This window comes from Nyctereutes procyonoides, unplaced genomic scaffold (assembly GCF_905146905.1).
Source record: "Nyctereutes procyonoides isolate TBG_1078 unplaced genomic scaffold, NYPRO_anot_genome, whole genome shotgun sequence".
In the NCBI taxonomy this organism is placed as follows: Eukaryota; Metazoa; Chordata; class Mammalia; order Carnivora; family Canidae; genus Nyctereutes; species Nyctereutes procyonoides.
Window position 1 is genome coordinate 21820832 of NW_026575133.1, and position 27988 is coordinate 21848819.

The 27988-nt window shown below is 44.1% G+C and overlaps 1 protein-coding gene across 1 annotated transcript; it reads left to right on the plus strand.

Moving 5' to 3' along the window:
• The first annotated feature begins 749 nt into the window (after positions 1-749).
• Positions 750-25653, plus strand: DENND10 (DENN domain containing 10). Its single transcript, XM_055300313.1, has 9 exons — positions 750-827; positions 3936-4132; positions 6603-6682; positions 9639-9787; positions 11810-11921; positions 15318-15418; positions 19855-19962; positions 21332-21426; positions 24267-25653. The coding sequence occupies exons 1-9, from the start codon at positions 773-775 to the stop codon at positions 24441-24443; spliced, it is 1074 nt and encodes a 357-aa protein (XP_055156288.1). The 5' UTR covers positions 750-772; the 3' UTR covers positions 24444-25653.
• Positions 25654-27988: the final 2335 nt, after the last annotated feature.

Below are 27988 nucleotides of genomic sequence, written 5' to 3' on the forward strand. Positions count from 1 at the left end.
CCACAAGCAGGAGGAGGAGCAGATGGAGACCAAGAAGCAGGCTCCCCCACCGAGCAGGGAGCCCCACGTGGGGCTCGATCCCAGGACCCTGAGATCAAAACCTGAGCTGAAGGCAGAGGCTTAACTGACAGCCCCCCAGGGGCCTCCTCCAAATCTATTTTAAAGCAACCTACTGTCTCCACCCTCCAAAATACTGCACTATTCTATTGCAATGGGTTTATCACTCTAGGCTGTTTTAGGATTATTTTACTCGGTCATTGCCTGTCTCCTTCTACTAGAATGCTCTGTCTTGCTCAACACTGTATTCCACAGTCTTTGCAAATCTTCAGGGTTTGTGTGTGAATGAATGAATGAATGAATGAATGAATGAATGGAGACCCTTCCTCCATACTCAGGGCCCCTCTTTGTAGCCGGTCTGGAGAGCAGAAGTATTAGGAGAAAAGCGTGGGGAGGGGAGGAAGATTGGAGTAGGTGGAGGACGGAGTTTAAGAAGACCCGGATTAGAGGAAGTGAGGGAAATTGGCGGAGGCCTGGGAGTTTTCTGAGGGCGAGGAGCCCCGGGGCTGAAGGTGAGCTGGAGAGCTGGAAGCCGAGGTGAGCCGGGGGCGGGGCCTCCAGGGCGGGGCGGGGCCTCCAGGGCGGGGCGGGGCCTCCAGGGCGGGGCGGGGCCTGGGAGAGGCGGGGCCTTGCGTGGGGTGGGCGTGCCCGGGGCAGGGGCGGGGCCTGCGAGCGGGCTGTCGGGAGCGGCGCGCTGGGGCGGCGGCGGAGGAAGATGGCTGCGGCTGAGGCGGTGGACACTCAGCTGATGCTCGGAGTCGGGCTGATCGGTGAGGACGAAGGCGCCGCGCCCCGCAGGCCCGCGCTTCAGTTCCGCCTCCGCCTCCGCCTCCGCCTGGGCCCGGGTGGTCCGCCCCGGCGGCCCCTTCCCGGCGCGGCGCCCTCCCTACCGGGCCTGGGCGGGGGGCTGCGGGGCCGGGCCGTCCGCCCCGGGCCTGCCCGCCTGCGGCCTCGCGTGGGACCCGCCCGGGCCAGGCAGCGGGGCGGGGGGACGTCGAGGGTGGCCGAGCTCCGGCGGCTGCAGGGGCGCGGGGGCTGGGCCGGGAGCCGGTGGCGGGCCGCGCGGCTGGGAGGCGGCGGGGACGACGGCGGAACGCGGGGGACGTGCGCGCGCCTGGCCCCGATTCTGTGCTTGAGCGGCTCGAGGCTCGGTGCCGACTGTGCCAGCCCGGGGGCTGAGCGTTATAGGCACGAGTTATCTCCTGTTAAACTTCTACCACAGCTCCGGGGGCGGGGGCGGGGGGTGCGTAATGTCTGATGGGCACATTTCGGAGAAGCAGATGGAGGCCCCGGCCCCGGGTGGCATTGGTCCGGGAGGCACGCTGAGAAGCGGTGGAGCCAGGTGGGGCTCCGTGCAGTATGGTGGGATCCTGAGTGATGAGGAATTAGTGGTTGACGAAGTACGTTGGGAGCTTTGGGTGTCCCTGTGCCGTGTGCAGTGCTTCAGGGTGAGGTGTTTCCAGGAACCATTCATCCTGTAGGTGGCAGCTAGCCCCCCCGCGCCCCCGGGTTCCCTGCCTGCCGTCGTCCTTTGAAATAACATCCTATTGAGATTTTTTTAAAAGATTTTATTTATTTATTCATGACACAGAGAGAGAGAGAGAGGCAGAGACACAGGCAGAGGGAGGAGCAGGCTCCATGCAGGGATCCAGGGACTCCAGGATCACACCCTGGCGGAAGGCGGGCGCTTAAACCACGGAGCCACCCAGCCTGCCCCCCATTGAGATTTTTTACAAACATTCTCCTTCCTCTAGAAGAAGGTTGCTTGCGTTTAGCAAAACTGGCTATATTTTTTGATGTCTCAAAGGAATGCATTTATCTGGGAATGGCTTCCTGTATTTATTTTCTGATGTGATTTTTATCTTTTACTTTTTTAAGATTTTATTTATTTATGAGAGACACACAGAGAGGCAGAGACACAGGCAAGAGGGAGAAGCAGGCTCCCTGCGGGGAGCCCGATGTGGGACTCAATCCCAGGACCCTGGGATCTCACCCTGAGCCAAAGGCAGGTGCTCAACCGCTGAGCCATCTAGGTGCCCCTGATTGTGATTTTAAAAACTACTTCAAAACAAAACCTAAGGATTTCAGGCATCTTAGTCCTGTTTGCAGGTACTTCTGAATGAAGTTGGGTTAAAAGTCTTACTTTATTTGATAACAGCAAAGATAAAGATGACCTATTGTGTTTTCAATTCAGCAGGTTTTCTATTTTTCATATAGACACAGATTTAAAAGGGATTTAGTTCAAAATAATGGGGGGAGAAGTATCTCTCCCCCTTATGAAACATGGAGGGGCTAGATGTAGCTAGGTGCTGGAGCTGAATGATAGAGACTGGGGAATTCATTTTTTAAATTCTCTCTTCCATATACTTGATATTTTCCATAGTAAAGGTGTTTTTTTAATTTATAGAATAGATAAAAATCTTCCTCCTTACTGCTATACGTGCAGCAACTGTTTTTCTAAAGTTTAGGCTATGTTATTGAGGTGTTCACTTTGATGATGAAACTACATACATGACGGGATAACCATTATTGTTATTACTATTTATTTTTATTTTTTTGTAAATTTTTTTTTAATTTTTTTTTATTTCTTTATGATAGTCACAGAGAGAGAGAGAGAGAGGCAGAGACACAGGCAGAGGGAGAAGCAGGCTCCATGCACCGGGAGCCCGACGTGGGATTCGATCCCGGGTCTCCAGGATCGCGCCCTGGGCCAAAGGCAGGCGCCAAACCGCTGTGCCACCCAGGGATCCCCTCATTCCTTGATTCTTATAACTCTCTGTCACTCTCCAACACTACCGTGATAATTATTAGTGGTTTCCATACCCATGTAGATGATCCTGCTGATATCCCGGCCACCTGGCCATCACAATTGTGTCCTCTACTTTACCTCACTCACTCATACACATGGTGATGCCCTAGAGTCTAGACTAAGAGCACACTTTTTTTGTAAAGGGCTAGCTGGTAAATATTTTAGGCTTTGCAGGCCAGGAGGCAAGATCTTCAATTCTTGGAACAACTCTTCTTGCTGAAAGAATAGTAGTCCTTGTATGTCTGAAGATAGTAGTCCTTGTATGTATGTGTGTATGTTACATTTAAAAATGTAAACACTAGGGATCCCTGGGTGGCGCAGCGGTTTGGCGCCTGCCTTTGGCTCAGGGCGCGATCCTGGAGACCCGGGATCGAATCCCACGTCGGGCTCCCGGTGCATGGAGCCTGCTTCTCCCTCTGCCTGTGTCTCTGCCTCTCTCTCTCTCTCTCTCTGTGACTATCATAAAGAAATAAAAAAAAAAATTTAAAAAAATTTATTTATTCATGAGAGACACAGAGAGAGAGGCAGAGACACAGGCAGAGGGAGTAGCAGGCTCCCTCTGGTTGGCAGGTTGGCAGGGAACCCATCATGGGACTTGATTCTGGGTCTCCAGGACCATGCCCTGGGCTGAAGGTGGTGCTAAACCGCTGAGCCCCACCCCCCGCCGGTGATTTGAGATTTCACCATTTTCTTCATTCCCAGTTTTGTTTTTAACAAACCCTTCCCATGTATTTTTTGAAGATCCTTCTCACTAGATGAAAATGTAATGATGAGTCTATGAGAATTTGTGTGGAAGGGGATAGGGAAGACCTCTACCAAAGCTGTAAGGCTAAGTTTTCATTCATAATTTGTTATAAAAGCTTTTCACTCAGGTGGCCTAAAACTAGGCCTAGGAGAGCTAGATAATTTGACCAGTAGAGGTAGGTGGGAATATGGGGTCACCCGTGCTCCGCGATGCTTTGTGAAATGGGATGTTAAAACTGATTCCACTAAGTGCTTCTGAGTAACCAATCAATTCACTTCCTTGCTGCTGTTTGACATTCTCACAGTGACCATCTTTCCACCGTAGAAAAGGACACAAATGGAGAAGTTCTGTGGGTGTGGTGTTATCCTTCCACGACAGCTACTTTAAGGAATTTACTGCTGAGAAAATGCTGCCTTACAGATGAGAGCAAACTTCTCCATCCCTTCGTCTTTGGTCAGTACAGAAGAACGTGGTTTTATATCACAACAATTGAAGTTCCAGATTCTTCAGTTTTGATAAAGGTATAACTGCATAAAGGTCACACAACCAAAAATATTTAAAGTGATATCACATTATTCCAGTAACACTTAGCTTTATACATTATCATTCACAGCACACTTTTGAAAAATGTTGAATATGATTTTGATTGAGAATGTTTCCTTTCAGGTTTCACTCTCATTTATTCTATAAATGTTTGTTGGTGTATATTCTATTCCTGACCCTGTGGTTGGTATAGTGAAACCTTTTCCAGGTTATAATCTGATGGAGTAGAAACGTAGATGTACTTTCAAATACAAGACTCTGATTAAAAGTGGAAAGAAGCATTTCCTATAATTAAAAACTATTTTAAAGGATAAAATTATCCTTGGTATAATTAAGAAAAGTTTTTTCATTTGTTTGTGATTGGTAAGGGTATATTAAGAATAGAAAGAGTTAAACTCATGTATTCAGTAGGCTTTTGTGTGTGTCATTTGATATGACGTATCAGTGAGACATGTTGAAAACCAGTATGTGGTCATTGTGGATTTTTCTAACCTCAAGCAACCAGCAGGTTTTTTTCAAAGAAAAGAAATATTGGAAAGTGGCTAAGCTCCTGGCGTGTTCCTGAGTGGGGACTTCTTTTATCTTCTAGGGCTACTTTTTTTTTTTTTTAGGGCTACTTTTATAGCTGATAGCCAGACTATATGAAGCATGTCCAAGATACCAGTTTAAGGAATTACATTTAAAATAACAGGAAGGCAACTATTTAAAACTGCTAGAGGTTTGGGGCGCCTGGATGGCTCGCTCAGTTGGTTAAATGTCTGAATCTTGATTTCTGCTCAGGTCATGATCTCAGGATCCTGAGATCCAGCCCCAGGGCATGCTCCACACTTAGCTGGGAGTCAGCTTCTCTCCCTCTGCTACCTCCTCCACCACATGCACACTTGCACATGTGCTCTTTCTCTATCTCTCTCTCAAAATAAATAAATAAAAAATCTTTTAAGGAATAATACAACTGCTAGAGATTTAAGATAAAACATTCATAATTAGAAAATACAAATTGCAAAAAAGATGTTTTTCAGCGTGTTATAAAAGCTTTGGTTTGGTTCATTAAGTTCTTGCTGAAAAGTCTTAATGTATCTTCAAGTAGATTTATCTATGTTTTGCCTATAGTCTGCCAAACAATAGCAACATTGATTTCAAATCTGTTTTTCAGATTTGAAAAGTAGCAAGATTTTATTTATTTATTTATTTGGAAGATTTTATTTATTTATTCATGAGAGATACAGAGCGCACACGAGAGAGGCAGAGACACAGGCAGAGGGAGAAGCAGGCTCCATGCAGGGAGCGTGACGTGGGACTCGATCCCGGGTCTCCAGGATCACAACCTGGACTGAAGGCGCCAAACTGCTGAACCACTCGGGCTACCCAATAGCAAGATTTAGAGATAGTTCTTATACTTCAAAATATGATTTCTAAACGTATTTTGGAAATACTTTTTATAAAGTTGTTTTATCTCAATGGAAATAATAGATGTGATTAGCAGAAATTTATAATAATAGAGTCATATAGATAAATGAAGCTTATTGTAACAGTGCTTTAGATTATATGGCATTCTACAGAGAATTGACTATTTCAGGAACTGTGTGATTTTGCTATATGTATTTTTGTTTCCTATCCTGTTTCATTATTAATATTATTTTTTCTATTTCATTAATTAATAGTTGATTGGGATCCCTGGGTGGCGCAGCAGTTTGGCGCCTGCCTTTGGCCCAGGGCGCGATCCTGGAGACCCGGGATCGAGTCCCACGTCGGGCTCCCGGTGCATGGAGCCTGCTTCTCCCTCTGCCTGTGTCTCTGCCTCTCTCTCTCTGTGACTATCATAAATAAATAAAAATTAAAAAAATTTAAAAAAAAAATTAATAGTTGATCAATTGGTAGGTCTAATACAGCATTTCTAATTTTGCTTTGATGAGGTTAGGGGACTTCAAATGAAAACTCACATTTTTGATACTTGAAATATATTTGTGTTTTTTTGTTTTTTTTTAAAGACTTTTTTTTTTAATTTTTATTTATTTATGAGAGAGAGAGAGAGAGAGAGAGAGAGAGAGAGAGAGGCAGAGACACAGGCAGAGGGAGAAGCAGGCTCCATGCACCGGGAGCCCGACGTGGGATTCGATCCCGGGTCTCCAGGATCGCGCCCTGAGCCAAAGGCAGGCGCCAAACCGCTGCGCCACCCAGGGATCCCTATATTTGTGATTTTGAAAAAATTTTAACTGAAAGTATTCCATTCTTATCTAGGAAATTAAATATAATATATATATATAAGTATATGTGTGTGTATATAAACATAAAAGTATAAAGAAACAAAGTGAAAACTTGGTTACATTTTGATCTTTTCCTTTTAATGCCAGTGTGTCTTGTACAAGAGGGTTATTAGAATATAGTAATAAAAAATAAATCTGTGAAAGTGTCTTTAAAAAGTATACTTTTTTTGTTTCTTTTGGACAGGTGACTCATTTTTCTATTGTTCTGACCGCCAAAGATTTTAACCCAGAGAAATATGCTGCCTTCACTAGGATATTGTGTAGGTCTGTATGAAAACTGTATTAAATGCTATCATACAAAAATGAAGATCTTACTCAATAGTTATATAGCAGATTTCAACACCAAGGAAACAAATTTCAGCCCTCTGCCTCCCCAACTTAATCTTTACTGGTCCTCCAGAAACTGTTTTATAAAGAGGAACTTTCTCTTCTGCTTTGAGGATACTGTTCCTCTTGTTTGGGAAAATGGTAGATGGAGGAGAAAAAGCAGTGTACACAACTATTGTAGTTCCTGGGTATTTTGAGTTACTTGCCAATTTTGGTCTGCTGCTTCTACTCACTTGTGATTTAGAACTTTCCTTAACAGGATGGATAAGTTAAGTGCTGGTGAAATGATAAGCTGGTCCATATGTGTCAAAGTCTATGTATGGGAGTAATTTTGGGGCAAGTTAACCGGCATTTTGAATTATGCTAAAGCACGGGACAATATTCCTTAGCTGGAATTCTGAGAAGCTGAGAATCTGATTAGTTAATCATGACTCAGATAAACTTCTTTAGTTTCATCCTAGCTGTTGAAAAAAATTGTGTAAAATATACCAGTCTGCTCTCTTGCCTTGGTAAGTACATGCACTAGAGTTAATGAAATCTTTCTTAGATATTAGGGACATTGGTTTTTCCTTAATCAGGGCTTTGACAGGTTTTGATTTTTTTTTTTTAATACTGTCATGAGATAGACCTGTAATTCTAATGTTATCTATTACAACTTCAGTCCTCAAGCTTGTGTCCAATAAGTAGTTTTGGGGGCAGGGGCAAAGGGAGTTGTTTTGTTTTTCTTACTATAACCTGATAAATCGTTGGCTTTTTTTTTGCCATTTTTATGTACACACACTCATAGAGTGGAAATCTACTTTCTCATTACTTAGGAGTTTCAGGTAGGTTGTGTTTTGACAAAATGAAGTTTTACTGGTTTTGCAGCCAGCTGTGATAAGAGAGGCTTCTTGCTCTTGTGAGATAAGTTCCAGGTATATAGTTCACTGTGGAATATATCTTCATATTGTCTGCTACTATGGCACTGACACAAAAGGAGATTATTATCATAAGAAGAGACACCATCTAGGAGCCATGAGCTAAAAACACTGCAAAGTTGTTTTTGAACAAACATTGGACTCCCATGTCATTTGACTGAGTCTAGGTTAGGTTACCCAGTGAATTCACTGGTAAATATTATGGGGCCCAGAATGTAAGGTTGCTTTAGACCCCACTTCTTGCCCAAGAGGAAGCCCAAAGGAAGGGTTCCTTGGCTTCTGAAGGGCCATGGCACTGTTGCATTCTGGACTCTTCACCTATCACAGTTTAGGAGAAATGAGGACTCAGGGCAGCCACCTCTTCTGCCCCCTACCACTTACTGCACTTGCCTTTGTGTGTGTACATACCCACAGGCTCCTGCGTGTGCACATGCACATAGACCAGCACTTTTCGATTTTGAGGTTACCATGGAGGTGCTCCCTTCCACTTCTGGGGACAGGAGCAGACACGCATGCCTTCTACAACATGCTGCTCACAGCAGCAGTGGAAGAGCCCATGTGAAGGAGTCCATTCCCTATGTGGGGTTCAGGTCACTTGCCATGACCCCCTTCATCTTCTAGTCCCTCCAGCTAGTGGCCATGGTCGAGAACCCAGGTCTCATGCACTCCTGGAGTCAGTTGTCCATACCAGGTGTGACAGCCTGTGGCTGTCCGATCTGAATAAGCTCCTGTGTGTTACACTTTGTGGTTTTTCCTGTGGAATGATTTTCAGAGAATTCCTCCCTCTGTTCAGTATTTCATGGCTCAGGGTTATCATGGAAAAAGTGGCCTTATCCTACTACCCTTTCTATGTTTCTCTTCTCTATTACTGTATATCTATTTTACAATTTTTTTGTATCTATTTTACAGTTTTAATGGTATGTTGTTTATTTGGTGGTGGTAATGTAAGCACATAGTAAAAACAATACAGAAGGGTATACAGTGAAAGTAAGTCCCTTCTTTCCCTGATTCCCAACTTCCCAAATGGAGACATTTTCTCCATATAGAAACATGTGTATGAGTTCATGGGTTTGATTATCTTATATTTATGATAGCTTAGCATATTCATTGTTCTCTACCTTTTTTTTTTCTCAATTTGTACATTAAAATAATTTTAAAACATTGATGATTGACAAAATTTGGTAGGAATTAAAACACTTGCTTTTTACACTTCATGTACAATATAGTTTTCAGTTTGATCTGTTTTAAACAATGATTTAATTTTCCTTCCAGTTTTCTATTCCCTTAGCTGCTTACAGACCCAAGTAGGCCCAGTCTTGCTTCTCAAGCAAAATTTAGATTTAGTTACTCACAGGAAGAGATTTCGGGGGAGGGGACTGATTTCACATATGAGCTATAAATGTAGCCAGTGTCCTGTCAGCATTTTCTGGAACTTGATGGTGAATATATCTAGAGTGCATTTATCACTAGAAACTTAAAGGAGTTTGATTTCTTAATTATCTAAATATAGCTACCTCTGGAACTCTGATAATAAATATAGGTCCTATAATTAGTGCTTTTTCCATAAACATTGCAAAACTTCTTCCTTGTCAGAGGAAATCCCAGTAATAAATAGAGTTGTTCGGACTAGAAGCACCATTTGTGAATGTAAGACATAGATTAAGTATACCATATTTTTAAGAATAATAGGGCCTCAGAAAGTCCATAGCTCATTCTCTTGCCTAAGTGGATGATAGCAGGCTTCCCCAGATGTGAGGAGAAAGCCACCTTCAAGGAATTGTTGAAGTCTCTCGAGTGCTTGGTTTTTTTAAATTCATTTTCAAATTAAATTCTGGAAGTGGTCGCATCATGAAAAGATTCAGGCATTCAGAAGTGTATTAGCAAGTCTTAGCAAGGACCCGTATGTAGGCTTGGGTTGCATTACTCCATGTGGTTCATGCTGAATAAAAGGATGGTACTTTTTGTTCTTCTTACAGAATGTACCTGAAACATGGCAGCCCAGTTAAAATGATGGAGAGTTATATTGCAGTTCTCACAAAGGGGATATGCCAGAGTGAAGAAAATGGCTCTTTTCTCAGCAAGGATTTTGATGCCCGAAAGGCATATCTCGCAGGCTCCATCAAAGGTAAAAAAAAAAAAAAAAAAGAAAAAGGGATCCCTTGGTGGCGCAGCGGTTTGGCGCCTGCCTTTGGTCCAGGGCGTGATCCTGGAGACCCAGGATCGAATCCCACGTCAGGCTCCTGGTGCATGGAGCCAGCTTCTCCCTCTGCCTATGTCTCTGCCTCTCTCCCTCTCTCTCTCTGTGACTATCATAAATAAATAAAAATTAAAAAAAAAAAAAAACTAAGAAAGTTTAAAAAAAAAAAGGAAAAAAGACATAAAACAAAACCCCATCTCAGATGGTTCCATCCCAACAATAATAATATCCCCAAGCCCAGGGCAATCCTCATTAGACGCTGATATCCTGTAAGCTTTCTTTTCTTTTCATCTTTGTTTTTGTTTTTGTTTTTTTTAAGATTTTATTTAGGGCAGCCCCAATGGCTTAGCAGTTTAGTGCCACCTTCAGCCCAGGGCGTGATCCTGGAGACCTGGGATTGAGTCCCACGTCAGGCTCCCTTGCGTGGAGCCTGCTTCTCTCTCTGCCTGTGTCTCTGCCTCTCTTTCTCTCTCTCTCATCACTGTGGAAGACGGGGATAGTAAGGGTCTAAGTGGGTGGGAGGCATGGGGAAGGTTTTGGAGTAGAACCAGGGGTGTGTGTAAAGGGGGGTGACAAGGTCCTCCAGGGGAGGGGGACCAAACTTGTCTGGTGGATGAGAAGGCGTATTTATTTGTCTCTCTCTCTCTCTCTCTCTCTCATTCTCTGTGTCTCTAATAAATAAAATCCTTAAAAAAAATTTAAAAAATAAAGATTTTATTTGTTTTTGAGAGACAGAGAGAGAGGCAGAGACATAGACAGGGAGAAGCAGGCTCCCCATGGGGAGCCCGAGCCCGATGCAGGACTTGATCCCAGGACCCCGGGATCATGCCCTGAGCTGAAGGCAGACGCTCAACCATTGAGCCACCCAGGCATCCTCTGCATACTTTCATGTATGTAATATTTATTTGCGAAACAGGAAGGAAGCTCAACTTCTACATTGCCTTCTTTGATTAGAATTCTCTCTTTGGAAAGCAGATTTTTGTGGCGGTCCTTTCCATAGGATTCTGACAGTTATATAGAAATGTTATTTCTCAGCTAAGCTGAATTTCATGGCTTGAGTCTCCACTGACTTCCATAGTTTTCCTCTCCTTACTTTTAGCAGTTATTTCTTCCATCTGGAGAGCTCAAGCTCCTGACCCAGAGTTCCTCTTTTAACTCCCTGCCTTTCTTTCCTAGCTGGAACATCCAAAATGGCCGTATGGGGCTAAGCCACAGACTTGAATCAGGGTTCTTAAAAGGGAAGAGAGGGGAACTCTGAGGATTGTGCTAGCTTTCATTCTTGTCCTCCCACAGCACTATCTATTGCTCTTGATGCTCATGTCCTTTTTTATTTTTTATATTTTTTAAAGATTTTATCTTATTTATTCATGAGAGACACACAGAGAGAGACAGAGACACAGGCAGAGGGAGAAGTAGGCTCCCCATGGGGAGCCGGGTGTGAGACTTAATCCCAGGATCACACCTTGAGCTGAAGGCACATGCTTAACCACTGAGCCACCTAGGTGTCTCTTGATCCTCCTGTCCTATACCATTGCTAAGCATCCCTGTTAAAGTGTTAGATTTGTCCAGCTATCTCAAAAGGACCCAGTCATGATATGTATATGTGTTGGGGAGGGGGTGTCTTTTTAAAAATTAAGGATTTTTCTTGACAGAAAATGCTGGTTCCCTTCATATCATTTCCTATCTTATGGTTCTGGCTTCATCTGTGCATCCAGCACAGAGTCCCTTGGAGGGAGAAAGCGGGTTTAGGCAGCACTAGCATCCGTCCTAGGGAGCAGATAATGGATTTATATGCCTGTCAAGGGTATAAGGTGCTTCTTTATTCTCTGTTTTGAAAATATTTCTGTATTCTATATATAGAAAATGACCTCTATTTATTGGAAAGAAATAAAAATTTTGTTTCCTTATATATTATTTAATGCAGTAACTTATAATTTCTTGTGTTTTAAGACATTGTATCTCAGTTTGGAATGGAAACTGTTATCTTACACACAGCGCTGATGCTAAAGAAAAGAATTGTCGTCTATCATCCCAAAATAGAAGCCGTCCAGGAGTTCACCAGGTATTGTCTCTGGTCATTAAAAAGTGGAGGCTTTGTTGGCAGCCAATTTGGGGCAATATGTGTTCCTGTGTGCTCTGTTCTGTTGCACATTTGGTATAAATAAAATGTGTTAGGCTGTGGGTGAAATGTCATTTTGGTCTAATGTTTCAGGTGAGATTTAGTATTTCAAAGTCACTGAATTTAGGCAGATTCTCTCTCTTTTTTTTTTTTAAGTATTTATTTATTTGAGAGAGAGTGTGGTGGGGAGGTGGCAGAGAAACACTCTGCTGAGCAGGGAGCCTGATATCTGGCTCAATCTCAGGATTCCAGGATCACAACCCAAGCCAAAGGCAAATGCTCAACTGAGCCACCAGGAACCCCTAGGGAGATTCTTTTTTAAATTTAGAAATATGAATAAAGCAGGGAGTTTGAACTTTTCCTTGCCAGACAATAAATATTTTAGGCTTATAACCTATAGGGTCTCTGACTCAACCACCCAACTGCCAGAGTCAGTGCATATGTAAATGAATGAGCATGGCTGTGTTCTAGTAAAACTTTATGTGCAAACACAGAGGGCTGATCCATAGTTGTAGCTTCCTGACATCTGTTTTTTTTTTTTTTTTTTTTTAAGATTTATTTTTTTTAAATATTTTATTTATTTATTCATGGCAGAGACACAGGCAGAGGGAGAAGCAGGCTCCATTCAGAGAGCCTGATGTGGGACTTGATCCCGGGACTCCAGGATCACGCCGTGGGCCGAAGGCAGGCGCTAAACCGCTGAGCCACCCAGGGATCCCCAAGATAGATAGATAGATAGATAGATAGATAGAGTAGATAGATAGATAGATAGATTTATTCATTCATTCATTCATTCATTTATGAATGATAGATATAGGGAGAGAGAGAGGCAGAGACACAGGCAGAGGGAGAAGCAGGCTCCATGCAGGGAGCCCGACATGGGACTCGATCCTGGGACTCCAGGATTGCGCCCTGGGCCGAAGGCAGGCGCTAAACCGCTGAATCCCCCCGACACCTGTTTTAAGTTATTTTTTTTTTTCTTGGTCAACCTTCAGTTTTATTTTCGAGTACTTAATACGGTCTCATGGTTTAACATCCAAAGGTTTAAATAATTATTTTTTTTCACTTTTACCACAGACTCACTCTCTTTTTTTTTAAAGATTATTTGAGAGAGAGAGAGCATGCACAGGTGGAGGAAGAGGGACAAGACTCCATGCTGAGCATGGACCTGATGCTGTGCTTGAGCTCATGACCTGAGCCAAAATCAAGAGTCGGTTACTTAACTGACTGAGAAGCCCAGACACCCCTCTCTTATTTATTTTATTTTTTTAAATTTTATTTAAATTCAGGACTCCTGGGAGGTTCAGCAGTTGAGCATCTGTCTTTGGCTCAGGGCGTGATCCTGGGGTCCCGAAATGGAGTCCCACATTGGGCTCCCTGCATGGAGCCTACTTCTCCCTCTGCCTCTGTCTCTGTCTCTCTTTCTCTGTCTCTCATGAATAAATAAATAAAATATTTAAAATTTTTTTAAATTTAAATTCAATTCACCAACATAGTATTATTATTTTTATAGTTTAAAAAATTTTTTTCTTTAGCAAATCTAACTTGTTCATAGATTTATTTTTTTTTTAAGATTTTATTTATTTATTCATGAGAGACAGAGAGAGGCAGAGACACAGGCAAGGGAGAAGCAGGCTCCCTGTGGGGAGCCCAATGCGAGACTCGATCCCAGGACCTTTGGATCACACCCTGAGCCAAAGGCAGATGCTCAACCACTGAGCCACCCAGCCGCCCCAGATTTCTTTTTTAAAATCAGGAAGACTGGGATCCCTGGGTGGCGCAGCGGTTTGGCGCCTGCCTTTGGCCCAGGGCGCGATTCTGGAGACCCGGGATTGAATCCCACATCGGGCTCCCGGTGCATGGAGCCTGCTTCTCCCTCTGCCTGTGTCTCTGCCTGCCTCTCTCTCTCCTCTCTCTCTCTCTCTGTGACTATCATAAAATAAAAAAAAAAAAAATTTAAAAAAAAAATAAATAAAATCAGGAAGACTTAGCTTTAGTGCTTACTGTATGCCGGGTATCATGTAAGTCCCCTTACATTACTAAATTTACTCATGATGAAAAGTCTGCAATATTCTTGCCCTCTCTTTCTTATGAATGAGAAAATTGAGGCTCTGAGAGGCTAACTGGTTAGAAAATGGGAAAAAGAAGGCTTGATAGTCAGGATCTGGGTTAAAATCCTAGGAGGGCACCTTACTAGCTCTCTGACCACATATGGGATACTTCAACTTTCTAAGCCTCCATTTCTTTATCTGAAAAATGAAGATTATAGTGCACACTTCGTAAGCTTGTTGTCAGGATGGGAGATACTCTGTAAAGTCTTTGGCCTGTGTCTTGCTCATTGAGTGCACTTTAGAAATGATTGCTACAATAGTGATTGCCTCAGATTTTAGGTGAGAGGGCTAGGACTTTCACCAGCTTTGACCCCCAAAGTCTTTATTTTGCCACCCAATTACCCTTTCCCTCTCCGTTGATGCTTCTGAAACCGAGATGTCCACAGCTTCTGAAATACAGAGCAGGGCCCCAGTGGGTTCACCAAATCATGGGTAAATTTGGCATCTCTTTCTCTAGTAGCTGTATTATTGGAAGTTGTTTTTTTTTTTTTTTTTTTTTTTGGTTATTGGAAGTTTTTTAAGGAAACTTACCTAGTATAAAAACAAACCAAAGTAGTTTACAAGTTTGATTAGAATTTTAAATATGAAATGAGAGACTTCAGAAAAATTTGTTGCTTGCAGGGCCCCATTTTGGATCTTAGCCTTTGGCTGCCTCCGTGGCAGTTTTCAGAGTGAGGTGTTTGGAGGAAAATTTTAGAAGTGTTACTCCTTGCCACCACGGACATCTTTTGAAACTTCATCTTGAGCCTTTTGTAGCTAATCTGACCCAAAAAAAAGAAAAGAGCAGAATTTAAAAGAATTTCCTTGTCTAGGAAAAATTGTGTTCTATTCCTAATTTAATGTGTTCTTTCTCGACTGAGTTTTTAATTTATTGTTGTTGAGGTTTTGCCGGATGGCTTTCGCATCCACTTTAGACAGTGAACCGTGGAGGTGACTTGGGGCCTTCGCCGCCCCGCCTGGGTGGAGGGCGCAGGTCTCGGGTCATCCCCGGGTTCGCACATTGTCTCTTTCTTATCATGAGCCTGTGGAGATCTGTGCTTTTGTACTTCTGGGCTTCGGGGGCGGTAACTTTCTAGTGATTGATTTGAAGCCTGGAGGTATTGGCATGTTTAATGTTCCTGCCTCTGCCTCTGATAGCCAGTTTCCTCTTGGGGGAAGAAGAGGAAGGAGGGCGGGCTGAATCGGGTGTGAGCCAGCAACCTTTTGAGTTCTTGCCTTAATTCCTCAGGACTCTGCCTGCCCTGGTGTGGCATCGACAGGACTGGACCATACTTCATTCCTATGTGCACCTGAATGCCGATGAGCTGGAAGCCCTGCAGATGTGCCCAGGTAAACGACAGGATCTCAGGGGAAGAGAGCCTTGGCTTTATCCAGGGTTGTTGCCATTTTGGGGAAGGTTGTTTCTGCATTCCTAAACGAAATAATGATGATTTATTATTTCTTAATATTTCTTTCTTCCTGCATGGAGCCTACTTCTCCCTCTGCCTGTGTCTCTGCCTCTCTGTGTGTGTCTCATGAATAAATAAATAAAATATTAAAAACAATTTTTAATGATGAGATTCTAAGAATAATTTAATAGCACTGTTATTTATATCTGTAGGAATCCTGACATTGTTGTGACACAGTCTTTTGTTTTTGTTTCATTAAATTTAAGGTTATCATTCCCTTTATACTTTTATGATCTTTTTTTTAAGATTTTATTTATTTGAAAGAGAGAGAATGCACAGACACACAAGCAGGGGGAGTGGCCGAGGGAGAGGGAGAATCAGGTTTCCCGCTGAGCAGGGAGCCTAGTGTGAGGCTCAATCCCAGGATCCTGAGATCATGACCTGAGCTGAAGGCAGGCACTTAACTTGACTGAGCCACCCAGGCGCCCCCTAAGACTTATGGTCGTAAGATTCTTTCATAAAGTGATAATGATGATGATAGATGGTACGGGCTTTTGTTTTTGCATTTTTTAGTTATGAAAAATTTCTTACATATAAACTAATGTGCAATATTTGTGCAAGTTATAAAAAAATAAAAGGAACACTCATGGACTTACCAGAGATGAAAAAATGGTATATGGTCTGTACTTTGAAGCATCTCATGTACCTTCCCATCTCATTTCTTACTCCCTTCCTCTGGCCCCATACACAGAAATACATAGCTCTAAATAATATATTATTTAGTTTTACTAAACTACCTTTATATATAAGGAATCATGATGCATGAATTCTTCTGTGGTCTGTGTTTTGGTTTTTTATTTTTGCTTAACAGGATTTATGTATTTCCATCTGGGTATTTGTAGTCTCATTCATGTTCACTGCTGTATAGTATCCCATTAAGTGATATACCATAGTTTATTCATTTGGACTTTTCTTATTATTTACATTTATTTATTTATGAGATTTATTTATCTATTTCAGAGAGAGAGAATGCATACAAGTAAGGGGGGGGTGGAGAGGGGTAGAGGGAGAGAATCTCAAGTAGACTCCTCACTGAGTGCAAGCCTAATGCAGAGCTTGATCCTAGGACCCTGAGATCATGACCTGAGCTGAAATCAAGAGTCAGTCGCTCAACTCACTGAGCCACACTAGGTGCCCCTCTCATTATTCACTTTTAAAACAGTGCTGCTGGGGATCCCTGGGTGGCGCAACGGTTTGGCGCCTGCCTTTGGCCCAGGGCGCGATCCTGGAGACCCGGGATCGAATCCCACGTCGGGCTCCCGGTGCATGGAGCCTGCTTCTCCCTCTGCCTGTGTCTCTGCCTCTCTCTCTCTCTGTGTGACTATCATGGATAAATAATAAAAAAAAAAGGGATCCCTGGGTGGCGCAGCGGTTTGGCGCCTGCCTTTGGCCCAGGGCGCGATCCTGGAGACCCGGGATCGAATCCCACATCGGGCTCCCAGTGCATGGAGCCTGCTTCTCCCTCTGCCTGTGTCTCTGCCTCTCTCTCTCTCTGTGTGACTATCATGGATAAATAATAAAAAAAAAAGGGATCCCTGGGTGGCGCAGCGGTTTGGCGCCTGCCTTTGGCCCAGGGCGCGATCCTGGAGACCCGGGATCGAATCCCACATCGGGCTCCCAGTGCATGGAGCCTGCTTCTCCCTCTGCCTGTGTCTCTGCCTCTCTCTCTCTCTCTCTGTGACTATCCTAAGTAAATAAAAATTAAAAAAAAAAAATTAAAACAGTGCTGCTATAAGCATTCTTATTATGGGTCTCTTAGTGCACACATGTAAGACTTTCTGTAGGTTATATGTCAAGAAGTAGAATTTCGGGGTTATAAGGCATGCAGATCCTCAAGCTGCTGGGTAATGCCAAATATTTTCCTCAGAAATTGTACCAATTTATCCTCCTGCCAGTGTAGGAGAGGTCCCATTGCTTCCTGTCCTCAACAACACTTGATTACTGTCAAACTTTAAAATGTTTGCTAACTTGGTGGGTATACAGTGATATTTCATGTGCTTTTAATTTTCATTGATTCTTAATGAGGTTAAACATATTTCTGTTCTTGCCATTTGTGTTTCCTCTTCTGCAAAGTAACTGTTTTTTTACATATTTTCCTCCCTCGGTGGTTTTTCTTATTGATTCATAGAAATTCTTCATATATTCAGGATATGAACCCATTGTTGGCTATATATGTTACAAAAAAATCTGAGTTTGTGGATTTTATTCTTATGGTACTTTGTAATGAATAGAATTTATTTTAAGGTTTTATTTATTTATTTGACAGAGAGAGCATAAGCATGGGGAGCTACAGAGGGAGAAGGAGAAGTAGGCTCCCCACTAGCAGGGAGCCTGATGTGGGGCTAAATCCCAGGACCGTGGGATCATGACCTGAGCCAAAGGCAGACTCAACCAACGGAGCCACCCAGGCACCCCAATGAATAGAAATTTGTTTTTAGACTTTTTATTAAGTTAATATGCTTCATCTGCTTGTCACCCAATTTCAACATTTGTGAACATATTACAATCTTGTTTTACCTAGTATTCCTCATGCTTTTTGTCCCCCCTGGGTTTTTGTTGTTAACTGATGTATAGTTGTCATATGATATTAGTTTCAGATATACAAAGTAGAGATTTGACAATTACATACATTATGAAATATTCACCGTAATAAATTTACTCACCGTCTGTCACCCTATTTACTGTCACTCAAGTTATTACAGTATTATCAGCTATATTCCCCATGCTGTACTTTTCATCCCTGTGACTTTTTTTTAAGACTTTATTTATTCATGAGAGACACAGAGAGGCTCACAGGGAGCCCAATGCGGGACTCAATCCCTGGATTTGGGATCACACCCCGAGCCGAAGGCAGACGCTCAATTGCTGAGCCACCCAGGTGTCCCATCCCTGTGACTTATATATTTTATAACTGGAAATTGTGCCTCTTCATCTCCTTCAACCATTTCGTCCATCCCCTTACTCTAGAAATCCTAATTTTAGGGCGGCCCAGGTGGCTCAGCGGTTTAGCGCCCCCTGCAGCCCAGGACCTGATCCTGGAGACTCAGGATCGAGTCCCATGTCAGTCTCCCTGCATGGAGCCTGCTTCTCCCCCTGCCTGTGTCTCTGTGTCTCTCTTTGTGTGTTTCTCATTAATAAATAAATAAAATCTTAAAGAAAAATACATGCTGAAATAATCTTTCAACTCCCAAAGTTAAAAAAAAAAAAAAGAAAGATCCTAATTTTAATGTGTTGGAATTTATTAAACTTTTCTTTTATGATTTCAGTTAGTTTAAGAAAATCTTTATACCAAGGGTAGAAGCATATTCTAATTTATAAACATTTAAAAGGTTTTTTTTTCTTCCCCACTTAATGTACCTAGAACTACTTTTTTTTTTAGTGAATTTGGAATTTTTTTTTTTCCAGTTGGAAAGCCGCTTGGCCCAGGACTGCTTAGTGAATGGGCTCCTCTTTTCTCCAGTAATCAATATCATTTCTGTCATATGTCACATTTCTAATGTGAGTTTGTGTCTGGGTGTTCTATGGCTAAATTTTTGTTTTTATTGCTATTGTTTTTTAAATGTTCTCTCTTAGTAAAGCAAAACTTTAGCAATGACACAGTGGTCCTCAAAATTTTTTTTATTGTTTTGAGTTGTGCTGATGTATGAAATCTGAAGTCTGGTAGTTGTTGTCTTAGCATCAGTTCCAAAGTTCTGCTAATGCTCAAGTTGCCATAATTCCTTGAGCATTTATTTCATCAGTTCTGACACTGGTGACAGCTGGTGCTGTTCCCAGCATGCTGTCCTTGGTAAATCTGGGTGACCTAAAGGGGGAACATTGGTCCAGAGAACACACTACCTCTGCCTCAGCTGTCATTCTTGACCTGTGTAGCAGTGACTGAAAATGCCTTCTCCCTTGAACACTAAAAGCTAGTTTGGAGACATTTTGAGTTGTCTGAGTTTCTGTAGGCAACTGACGAGAGTGACATCTTAAGAAATGCCATAGGGGGATCCCTGGGTGGCGCAGCGGTTTGGCGCCTGCTTTTGGCCCAGGGCACGATCCTGGAGACCCGGGATCGAATCCCACATCGGGCTCCCGGTGCATGGAGCCTGCTTCTCCCTCTGCCTGTGTCTGCCTCTCTCTCTCTCTCTCTCTCTCTCTCTCTGACTATCATAAATAAAAAAATAAAAAAATAAAAAAAGGAAATGCCATAGGGTACAGCTGAATAAAGCAGTGAAGAAAAGCACCAGACGAGCTTTTAGATTCTGTTCACTTTTGATATGTTCACAATAGGATTTGTTCCTGCTCCGGTAATAATTGGTTGTCTTTGTAACACAGGTTATATCGCCGGATTTGTAGACTTGGAGGTGAGCAACAGATCAGACCTCTATGATGTGTTTGTGAACCTGGCAGATAGTGAGATTACCATTGCTCCGCTTGCAAAAGGTTAGTTCTCTGTTCTGTTGATACAAAATGTCAGCTAAGCAAGTCGTACTTTTTAAAATTAATTAGTTTTTAAACATTTTTAACTCCAGTGTAGTTACCATAGTGTCCCAGTAGTTTCAGGTGTACAAGATAAAGATTCAGCACTTCCATATGTTACTCGGTGCTCATCAGGATAAGTGTACTCTTCATCCCCTTCACCTGTTTCACCCGTGCCCCCTGCCTACCTTACACAGTTCTATTTTGTTAGGCTGGTTCTCTAAAACCAGTATTCAAGGGTCTGCTTAGCCTGCTGTGCTGAAACTGGAGGGATTTTTCAATGGCTAGAACACAGCGTCTATTCTTAGAGGCCTCACCATGCTAGTAATACGTTCTGGCTGCTGATGGGGAACTGTGTATGTTAATAAGATACTCTGTCTTGTTTCTCCACATCCCTGTTTAAACACAGTGTATCCTGTTACCTCTTGCTGCATTAACAAATCACTTCTAAACTTAGTGATTTAAAACAGCAAGTGTTTATTATCTCACAATTTCAGGATTAACTGAGCTTAGAGGTTCTGGCTCAAGGTCTGTCCTGAGGGTTCGATCAAAATATTGCCAATCCTGCAGTCCTCCGGAGGCTCAGCTTCTGAGTTAACTCACATGGCTTTTAGCAGGAGGCCTCACCACCTGGGCCTCTCTATAGAGCGGCTTGAGTGTTCTCATAACAGGGCAGCTGGCCTCCCCAGGAGCGAATGAGCCAAGAGACAGAAAGACCACGTCGCCTTTAATGAGTCAGTCTCAGAAGTCCAAGCTCCTTCATACTGTTTGTCAGAAGGAATCCAGTCCACACTTAAGTGAGGGGAAGTGAAGGAAGAGTATCAAAAAAGGTATAGGAATTTAGCTCTGCACAAGGCGGAGTGACTTGTGACTCCTGTATGGAAAATCTTCTTGAATGATATGTCAGTAAGCACAAGAGAACGAGGGAAGTATTGCTTTTTATAAAACCACGGTGACAGGACACTGGCTGTGGCCAGGGCCACTTAAACTGCCAAAGCATCAGGCCCAGAAGGGGTGGCCGTCTCCCTGCTGCCTTCCATTGCTCTGAGTCTCTCACACAAGCTCATCTCGGCCAGCATTATTCCAATGGAGTTTGCTCCTTGGAGTGACAAACAGAAGTGTTTTAATTTTGAACATGAAGGATAAATCGTGACTGTGCCTACCTCCTAGCACATTGTCCTATTTGTGCTCAGTATTAAGATGGAAACGGGAGGTTGTCAGCAGGTTATTTTGAAAATTCCCTCCTGTGATTGTTCATCTTTTCCAGAAGCTGGCATGGTTTTTATTATGTAAACTTCTAAATATTCATGTAGCGTATGCTTGATCTCACCAGAGGCCATGACGATGGGCAAACTGCACAAAGAGATCGGTCAGCTCATTGTCCAGTCTGCAGAAGATCCAGAGAAGTCAGACAGCCAGGTTATACAGGTAAGTCCTCAATCTCCCGATATACTGACAGTCCTGAAATGGTGCTGCTGGGCAGGGTGCAGCAGAGCTGCATAGAGTGCCCGTGACTTGGGGAGCGCCGTGGGCAGACGCTCAGACCAGGGTCTGCAGGGTGTCCCTGGTGACGATGAGCAGGTGGGGAGCACTGAAGCCAAATAGTTTGCAGGCTCTGGGGACAGACATGTACGGGGTCTGGTGCTGAAGACAAGCATCTAGAGTGAGAAGTGTAACACACACACACACACCGCTGAGTGGTCAGGCATGCTCTTCTGGGTCAGCCAGTGCATCCTGTGCTCCTAGCAGAATTTCCATGGAAGAGTGCATTATAAAGAGAAGGTTGCTCTCTTTATATCAGTGGACTCTAGAGAGAGTGTCTTACTCTAGCTTTGATGTACTGTGTTCAGAACGTCGGTAAGCATATAATCAGATCCCTGCCACAGTTAGCGGAGTCTGGGATCAACTCTGCAGGGCTGGCTGCTTGTGGGGTCTGCCTGTCAAGCTGACCACAGTCAGTGTCCATGTGAGCCCGCCTCTCCCCCTCGCCAGCTTGGGATGGCCAAAGAGTTTATTTAATCACTCAGTGAGGTGATAAAGCCCCTCCTCGCGCTGCAGCCTGCCCAGTCTCCTCTCCTGTCTGTATGTCTGCATTGCGCCTGTTCCCAGGCCCTTGCTCCTCATCTGGGATACGCTTCCAGCCTGGCCTCTCCCAGGCCTTGGCTCATCTAGACCCTGTGTCATCCCATGGGGGCCAGAGGCCTGGAAGGATTGTCTCCCTCTGTCTGCACCTGTGCCACCTAGGGGGTCCTGATAAGCAGATCCTGTTTCCTGGTTGGACCTTGCTCTGTTCTCCATCTATTCGTTCATTCACCCGGAAAATATTTATTGAGCACTGACTATATGTCAGGCACGGGGCAAGGGGGATACTGTGGGGAGCAAAGTCCCCTGCCTGCATGGCCTGTATTTAGTGGAGTAGGTGAATAGAAAATAGTGTAAATGCCAGATCATTGTGAGCCATGATAGATGAATGCTGTGATAGAAACAAGAGGCCGGGATCCCTGGGTGGCGCAGCGGTTTGGCGCCTGCCTTTGGCCCAGGGCGCGATCCTGGAGACCCGGGATCGAATCCCACGTTGGGCTCCCGGTGCATGGAGCCTGCTTCTCCCTCTGCCTGTGTCTCTGCCTCTCTCCCTCTCTGTGTGTGACTATCATAAATAAATAAAAATTAAAAAAAAAAAAAAACAAGAGGCCAAGGTAAAGAATGTTAAAGAAGGGTTCAACAACTATCTAGGAGGCAGCATGGGCGCTAAAGGATGAGAGGAGCCACGGCTTTGACAGGAACCCCCCAGCAGCTCTGTTGTTCCTGTTGTTTCTGGGGGGTCATCAGCGCTGGCCAGGAAGAGTGGGCGGGGCTTGTCCTAAGGACCTGATCTCTGAGCTTCTCCTTTCCAACCATGCGGGTGGTCATGCCCATCCATCTCTCTGTCAACATAGGAGTAAAAACATTGACTCTTTTTCTTAAAAAAGACTTAGAGAGAGTGCAAGTGAGCGGGAGGAGGGGCAAACTCTCCGCTGATTAGGGAGCCTGATGAGACCCATGAGCTCAGGATCCATGAGATCACAACCTGATGTAACACCAAGAGCCGGGCGCTTAACCAACTAAGCCACCCAGGTGCCCCAGAACATTGACTCTTTACAATGTTGGTGAACTATGTAAATGAGTATTTTTTTGTTTTGTTGATTTCAAAGATTTTATTTATTGAGAGAGATCATGAGTAGTGGGGAGGAAGGAGAGGGAGAAGCAGACTCCCTGCTCAGGAGTGAGCCCAATGTGGGACTCGATCCCAGGACCCTGAGATCATGACCTGAGTTGAAGGCAGATGTTTAACCCACTGAGCCACTTTGGCCTCCTGTAAATATGAATTATTGTGTTTTTCGGGGACTAAAAGTGATACACAGTATAATGGATGAAGAAAGTGCCTGGCATATCATAGGGGTTTGAAAATATTTGAATGGATGAATGTCAGCAAACCAAGAAAAAAATATGACTTAACGTGACCTCTGGTAAATCCTCAGCCGTGCAAAGCACTGTCAGTCAATAAAGAAGAATAAAGCTCACATGACAAGTGCGGGGTTATTTACCCCAGGCAGAAGAGGACTCTGGGAAGAGATTTGTTCTAAAAACAATACCAGGGTTCCTCAAAAAGTTAAATGCAGGGTTACCATAGATGCAGGAATTCTACTGGGTATATATCAGAAAGAATTGAAAACAGGGACTCAAATAAGTATTTGTACACCCAGGTTCGCAACAAAATGTGGTATATGCATAGAGTGGAACATTAATTATTTAGCCTTAAAAAAGGACTGTGGTACAAGATGGATGAACCTTAAAAACATAATGCTAAGTGAAAGAAGCCAGACACAAAAAGACAAATTTTTTGTGATTATACTTACATAAGCTACCCAGAACAGGCACATTCATAGAGGCAGGAAGTAGAATGGAAGTTACCAGAGTCTGGAGAATGGGATCGGGAGTTACTGTTTAATGGGTACAAAATTTCAGTTTGGGATGATGAAAAAGTTCTGAAAGTGGATAATAGTGGTAAAACATTGCTGAGGTGGTTAATGCCGCTGAATTGTACACTTAAAAATAGCTAAAATGGCAAAAACATGATGCCGGTTTTTCAAAGTTGTTTTAAGTTTCATTTTTCTTAATTTATAAATAGTCTGATAAACTTAAAAAATAGCAGGAAGAACTCTTGGAATACAACAGCGAATCATCTTTTTTGATGCTAACGTATGGCATATTTTCCTGTTTCATTGAAGGATATTTCCCTAAAAACGAGAGAAATCTTCACCAACCTGGAACCATTTTCAGAAGTTTCTGGTGATGGAAAAAAGCTAGTTCTCAATTTTGAGGCCCTGAAGCAAAGACGATTTCCACCAGCAACAGAAAACTTCCTTTACCATCTAGCAGCAGCCGAGCAAATGCTGAAAATCTGACTGTGACAACGTCACTGATGAATGATAGAAAGCTCTCACCATGATTATCCACTAACTATGTAAAATACTGAAAATAACAAAGGAAATTATATATTTTTAATGATTAATTTGCAAGTATTGAGATTTGACCCGAAAGGGCCCTGAAACAGATTTGAAAATTCTTCTGATTTTCTCCTGATTGGTTTCATGCCTGGGATCAGTGTTGGACAAAGTGCTGTAACTACCATATATAACATTAGCAACGGCGTGGTGTCCCGGAGTAAGAGAGAAAAAGCTCTGCCAAGTTCTTGTACAAATCACAGCAAACCCAAAAGCCTTCATTATTCTAAGTTCCAGTTGTCTCATTTTGTAGCCACAAACTAATGGTTTATTTTCAGAAAGCTGCCTGAAATTTTGCTTTGTATTCTTCTAGGAAGAACTTTTATTCCTCATGAGGAACTCTACTTTCTGAGCCAAACTACTAAGTTTTCTGCAGAACACTCTAGAAGATCATTCAAAACAGATCCTGCAGTTGCACTTTCTTGTAAAAGAATTTTTTTTCTTGGCCTTTGAACATTTTTGCCTATATTATGAGGATTTTGCATAGATTTTATACTTGAGTAGACAACTTTAATAATCCATATTTATACTGTTGCAGAGGTGAGCATTTGGCAAACTGAAGCCACTAGTCCTCGTTAATTAACCCTGTTGCTAGCAATGTTCTTTTGAAAAAGATGCCCGTCCTATGGTAGAGTAAAAGAAGCCCATTTTGTATGTAAAAGTATGAGTGAGCAGCAACTTCCTGTGATTGCAAAGGCCAAAACTAGAGAGTGTCTTCAAACTTTAGTATAAGTAATTTAGTCACTTATGAAGGGAACTGTTCTTGTTCAGGTTATGTATCTTTTTCATAGTTGGAGACCTAAAAATTGCAAAATAAGCATGGAGGTCTAAATTATGTATTTGTTACTTTATTCCATGTATTCAAATTAGTTACGAAAGGTTATTTTACGCTCACTACTGTTGTCCTTAGAAATCTTGCCCGGAGAAAATGTTTGCAAAAAAATCTTGTCTTTATCAGATTTTCATTTATTCTTTGTTCAGACATTTGTTGAGTAAAAATAAAAAATAGCCTTTTCTCCTCCTTCCCTAGGTGGGGGCAGGGAGGATGTGAAATGAGGTGATGTTTCTAGAGCAAACAATTGAAAATTAAATCTGCACTTTATGAAAATGAGTATGAACATCTTTTATGTCCCTCATTTTTTATATTACTATATCAGCTAATGATCAGAGTTAAGATTACAGATTTATGATGCAGAAATAAAATGGGAATGATACTCTGGAACAAAAGTTTTAGGCAGCTGAAGAATTGTGTTCTCTTTCTGTAATTGTCCCCAACTCTGAACAAAAGATAAAACCCTCTTATCAATGCAGATGTGCTGGCAGGGTTCTAGCAAGATGGAACATCTCCCTGCATGGAGCCTACTTCTCCCTCTGCCCGTGTCTCTGCCTCTGTTGTGAATAAATCTTAAAAAAAAAAAAAAAAAAAAAGATGTGTTGGAAAGTTAAGGGTGTCGGGCTCCATTCCTCCACCCCTGGCTTGCCCCCTATGCCCCTGCCCTCACCTTCTCCATCCCCCACTTCCTAGGGCTGGCACTTCAGCGTCTTCTCTTTTGAAAAGATGCCCTCACATTTCTACTGTCACCTGTTACTGGCTAAGTCTCCACCTGGGGCCTTGGTGTGTTGTGCTCTTTAATTTTTAGTGTCCACCCGTGGCTATACTGAGCCATCTGGTATAACTTTTTTTATTTTTAAAGATTTTATTTACTCATGAGAGAGAGGCAGAGATACGGGCAGAGAGAGAAGCAGGCCCCATGCAGGGAGCCCGATGTGGGACTCGATCCCAGGTCTCCAGGATCACGCCATGGGCTGAAGGGGGCGCTAAACCGCTGAGCCGCCCCCAGGCTGCCCCGGTACAACTTTTTTAAGTAGGCTCTATGCCCAGCATGGAGCCCAACGCGGGGCCTGAACTCACGAGCCTGAGATCCAGAGCTGAGCTGAAGTCAGCTTAACTGACTGAGCCATCCAGGTGCCCCTGGTAGAACTTTTTTTTTTTACTCATTTGTGTCCTTGGAGGCTGTTGTGAAACCCTTTTAACCAGAGTTGAAGAGAACCATCATCCTGGCTTCAGGAACACTGAAGAACAGATCTAACCCTAACCCTAACCCTTGAAGACCCGGGGCAGACTGTTGGAAACAATCCTCCAGATGTCTGGGCGCCTGCTCTGCCAGTGTCGAGGCACGGTGTTGTATCCTGAGGCTTCCCTGATGCACAAGACACACTTCCTGCTCTCAAGGCACTCAGTTTACGGGGGCTCGGGGACAACTGACAGGCTAGTCCACGGCGGTGTGGCAAGCGCTGGATACAGCAGGAGTGCTACAGGAGCACAAGAGGGGGCACCTAATTCAGTACTGTGAATCCCGGAAGGCTTCCTGGAGGGAGTGCTGCCCAAGTCAGAGCTGATGCATAAGCAAGAGTTAGCCTGGCAGGGAACAGCTGACAGGAAGATGCAGGAAGGAAAGACAGCGGAGATGAGGAACCAGTATTGGTCCAGAGTGAGGAAAAGGAGGGGCCAGAGATGAGTAAGGTAAGGGCTCTTGCCTGCCTGGCAAGGAATTTGGACCCGAATCCGATGCACAGGGAAGCCACTTGAGGCTTTTAGGTAGGTGCTTCTCTGAGCAGGCGTGGGCGTGGGCTGAGGAGCCAGAGGACATGACTACCACCAGCAGGGGATGCTGTCGGCCTGGGCGGGTTGTTAGCAGCGGCCCAGGGGGACCCCATCGGAGGGAGGAGTAAGGCTGACGCCAGCGATGGTGGGTGATGCTACGGTGTGAGTGGCACCGCCACTTCCTGAGGCCGGGAGGAAAGGACGGTGTCCGGCGGCTGAGTGGCGGAGGGCCCGGCGCAGCTGGACGGGCGCCCACGGCTCGGGGCAGCAAGGGCCAGCGCTGGGTCTGAGCACCCGGCAGCGTGGCGGCCCGGGGTCGGGGTGCGGCCGGAGGAGAGCAGAGCGGAAGGCGGGGTGGGAACGGTGAGGGGAGGCAGTCTTTGAAAAAGTTTGGCTCTCGAAGGATGTTTGCTTTCTCGGAGGCTGGTGACTCAAGGAGTTCAGGTGCTCGGGGAAGGAGGGGGGAGGCTGGAGCGAGAGGAGGTGCCCCAAGGTCCCAGGAGGGAGGGGCCCAGAGCCCAGGGCCCAGCTGCCCTCGCCAGGGGGCGGGTCTGCAGATCTGGTGCCAGGCGGTCCCGCGGGGCCCAGTAGTTCTGGTTTTCGGCACGAAGGAGGCAGGGTCTGGGGCAGTGAGGAGAGAGGAGGCGGTGGTGGCTGAGGGCAGGGGTTTAAGCAGCCCAACATGGTGGCAGCTGAGGAGGGAGAGGGCTGCTCTGGGGCTCCGGGGCCTTCAGTGCTCCCCAGCCGTTCCCTGGTCTGGGAACGTTTACCTGGAGGCTGGCCGTCAACAGAACACCTGGCCCTGGGCTCCGTGGACCCTCCTCCTTTATTTTTTCAAACA

Bases quoted from the DNA above. Each gene is read 5' to 3' on its own strand.
- DENND10 (XM_055300313.1), top strand. From the start codon at position 773: ATGGCTGCGGCTGAGGCGGTGGACACTCAGCTGATGCTCGGAGTCGGG. The intron at 15,419-19,854 runs GTAAACGACAGG...TTTGTAACACAG, and splicing joins AGCCCTGCAGATGTGCCCAG to GTTATATCGCCGGATTTGTA. The intron at 21,427-24,266 runs GTAAGTCCTCAA...GTTTCATTGAAG, and splicing joins CAGACAGCCAGGTTATACAG to GATATTTCCCTAAAAACGAG.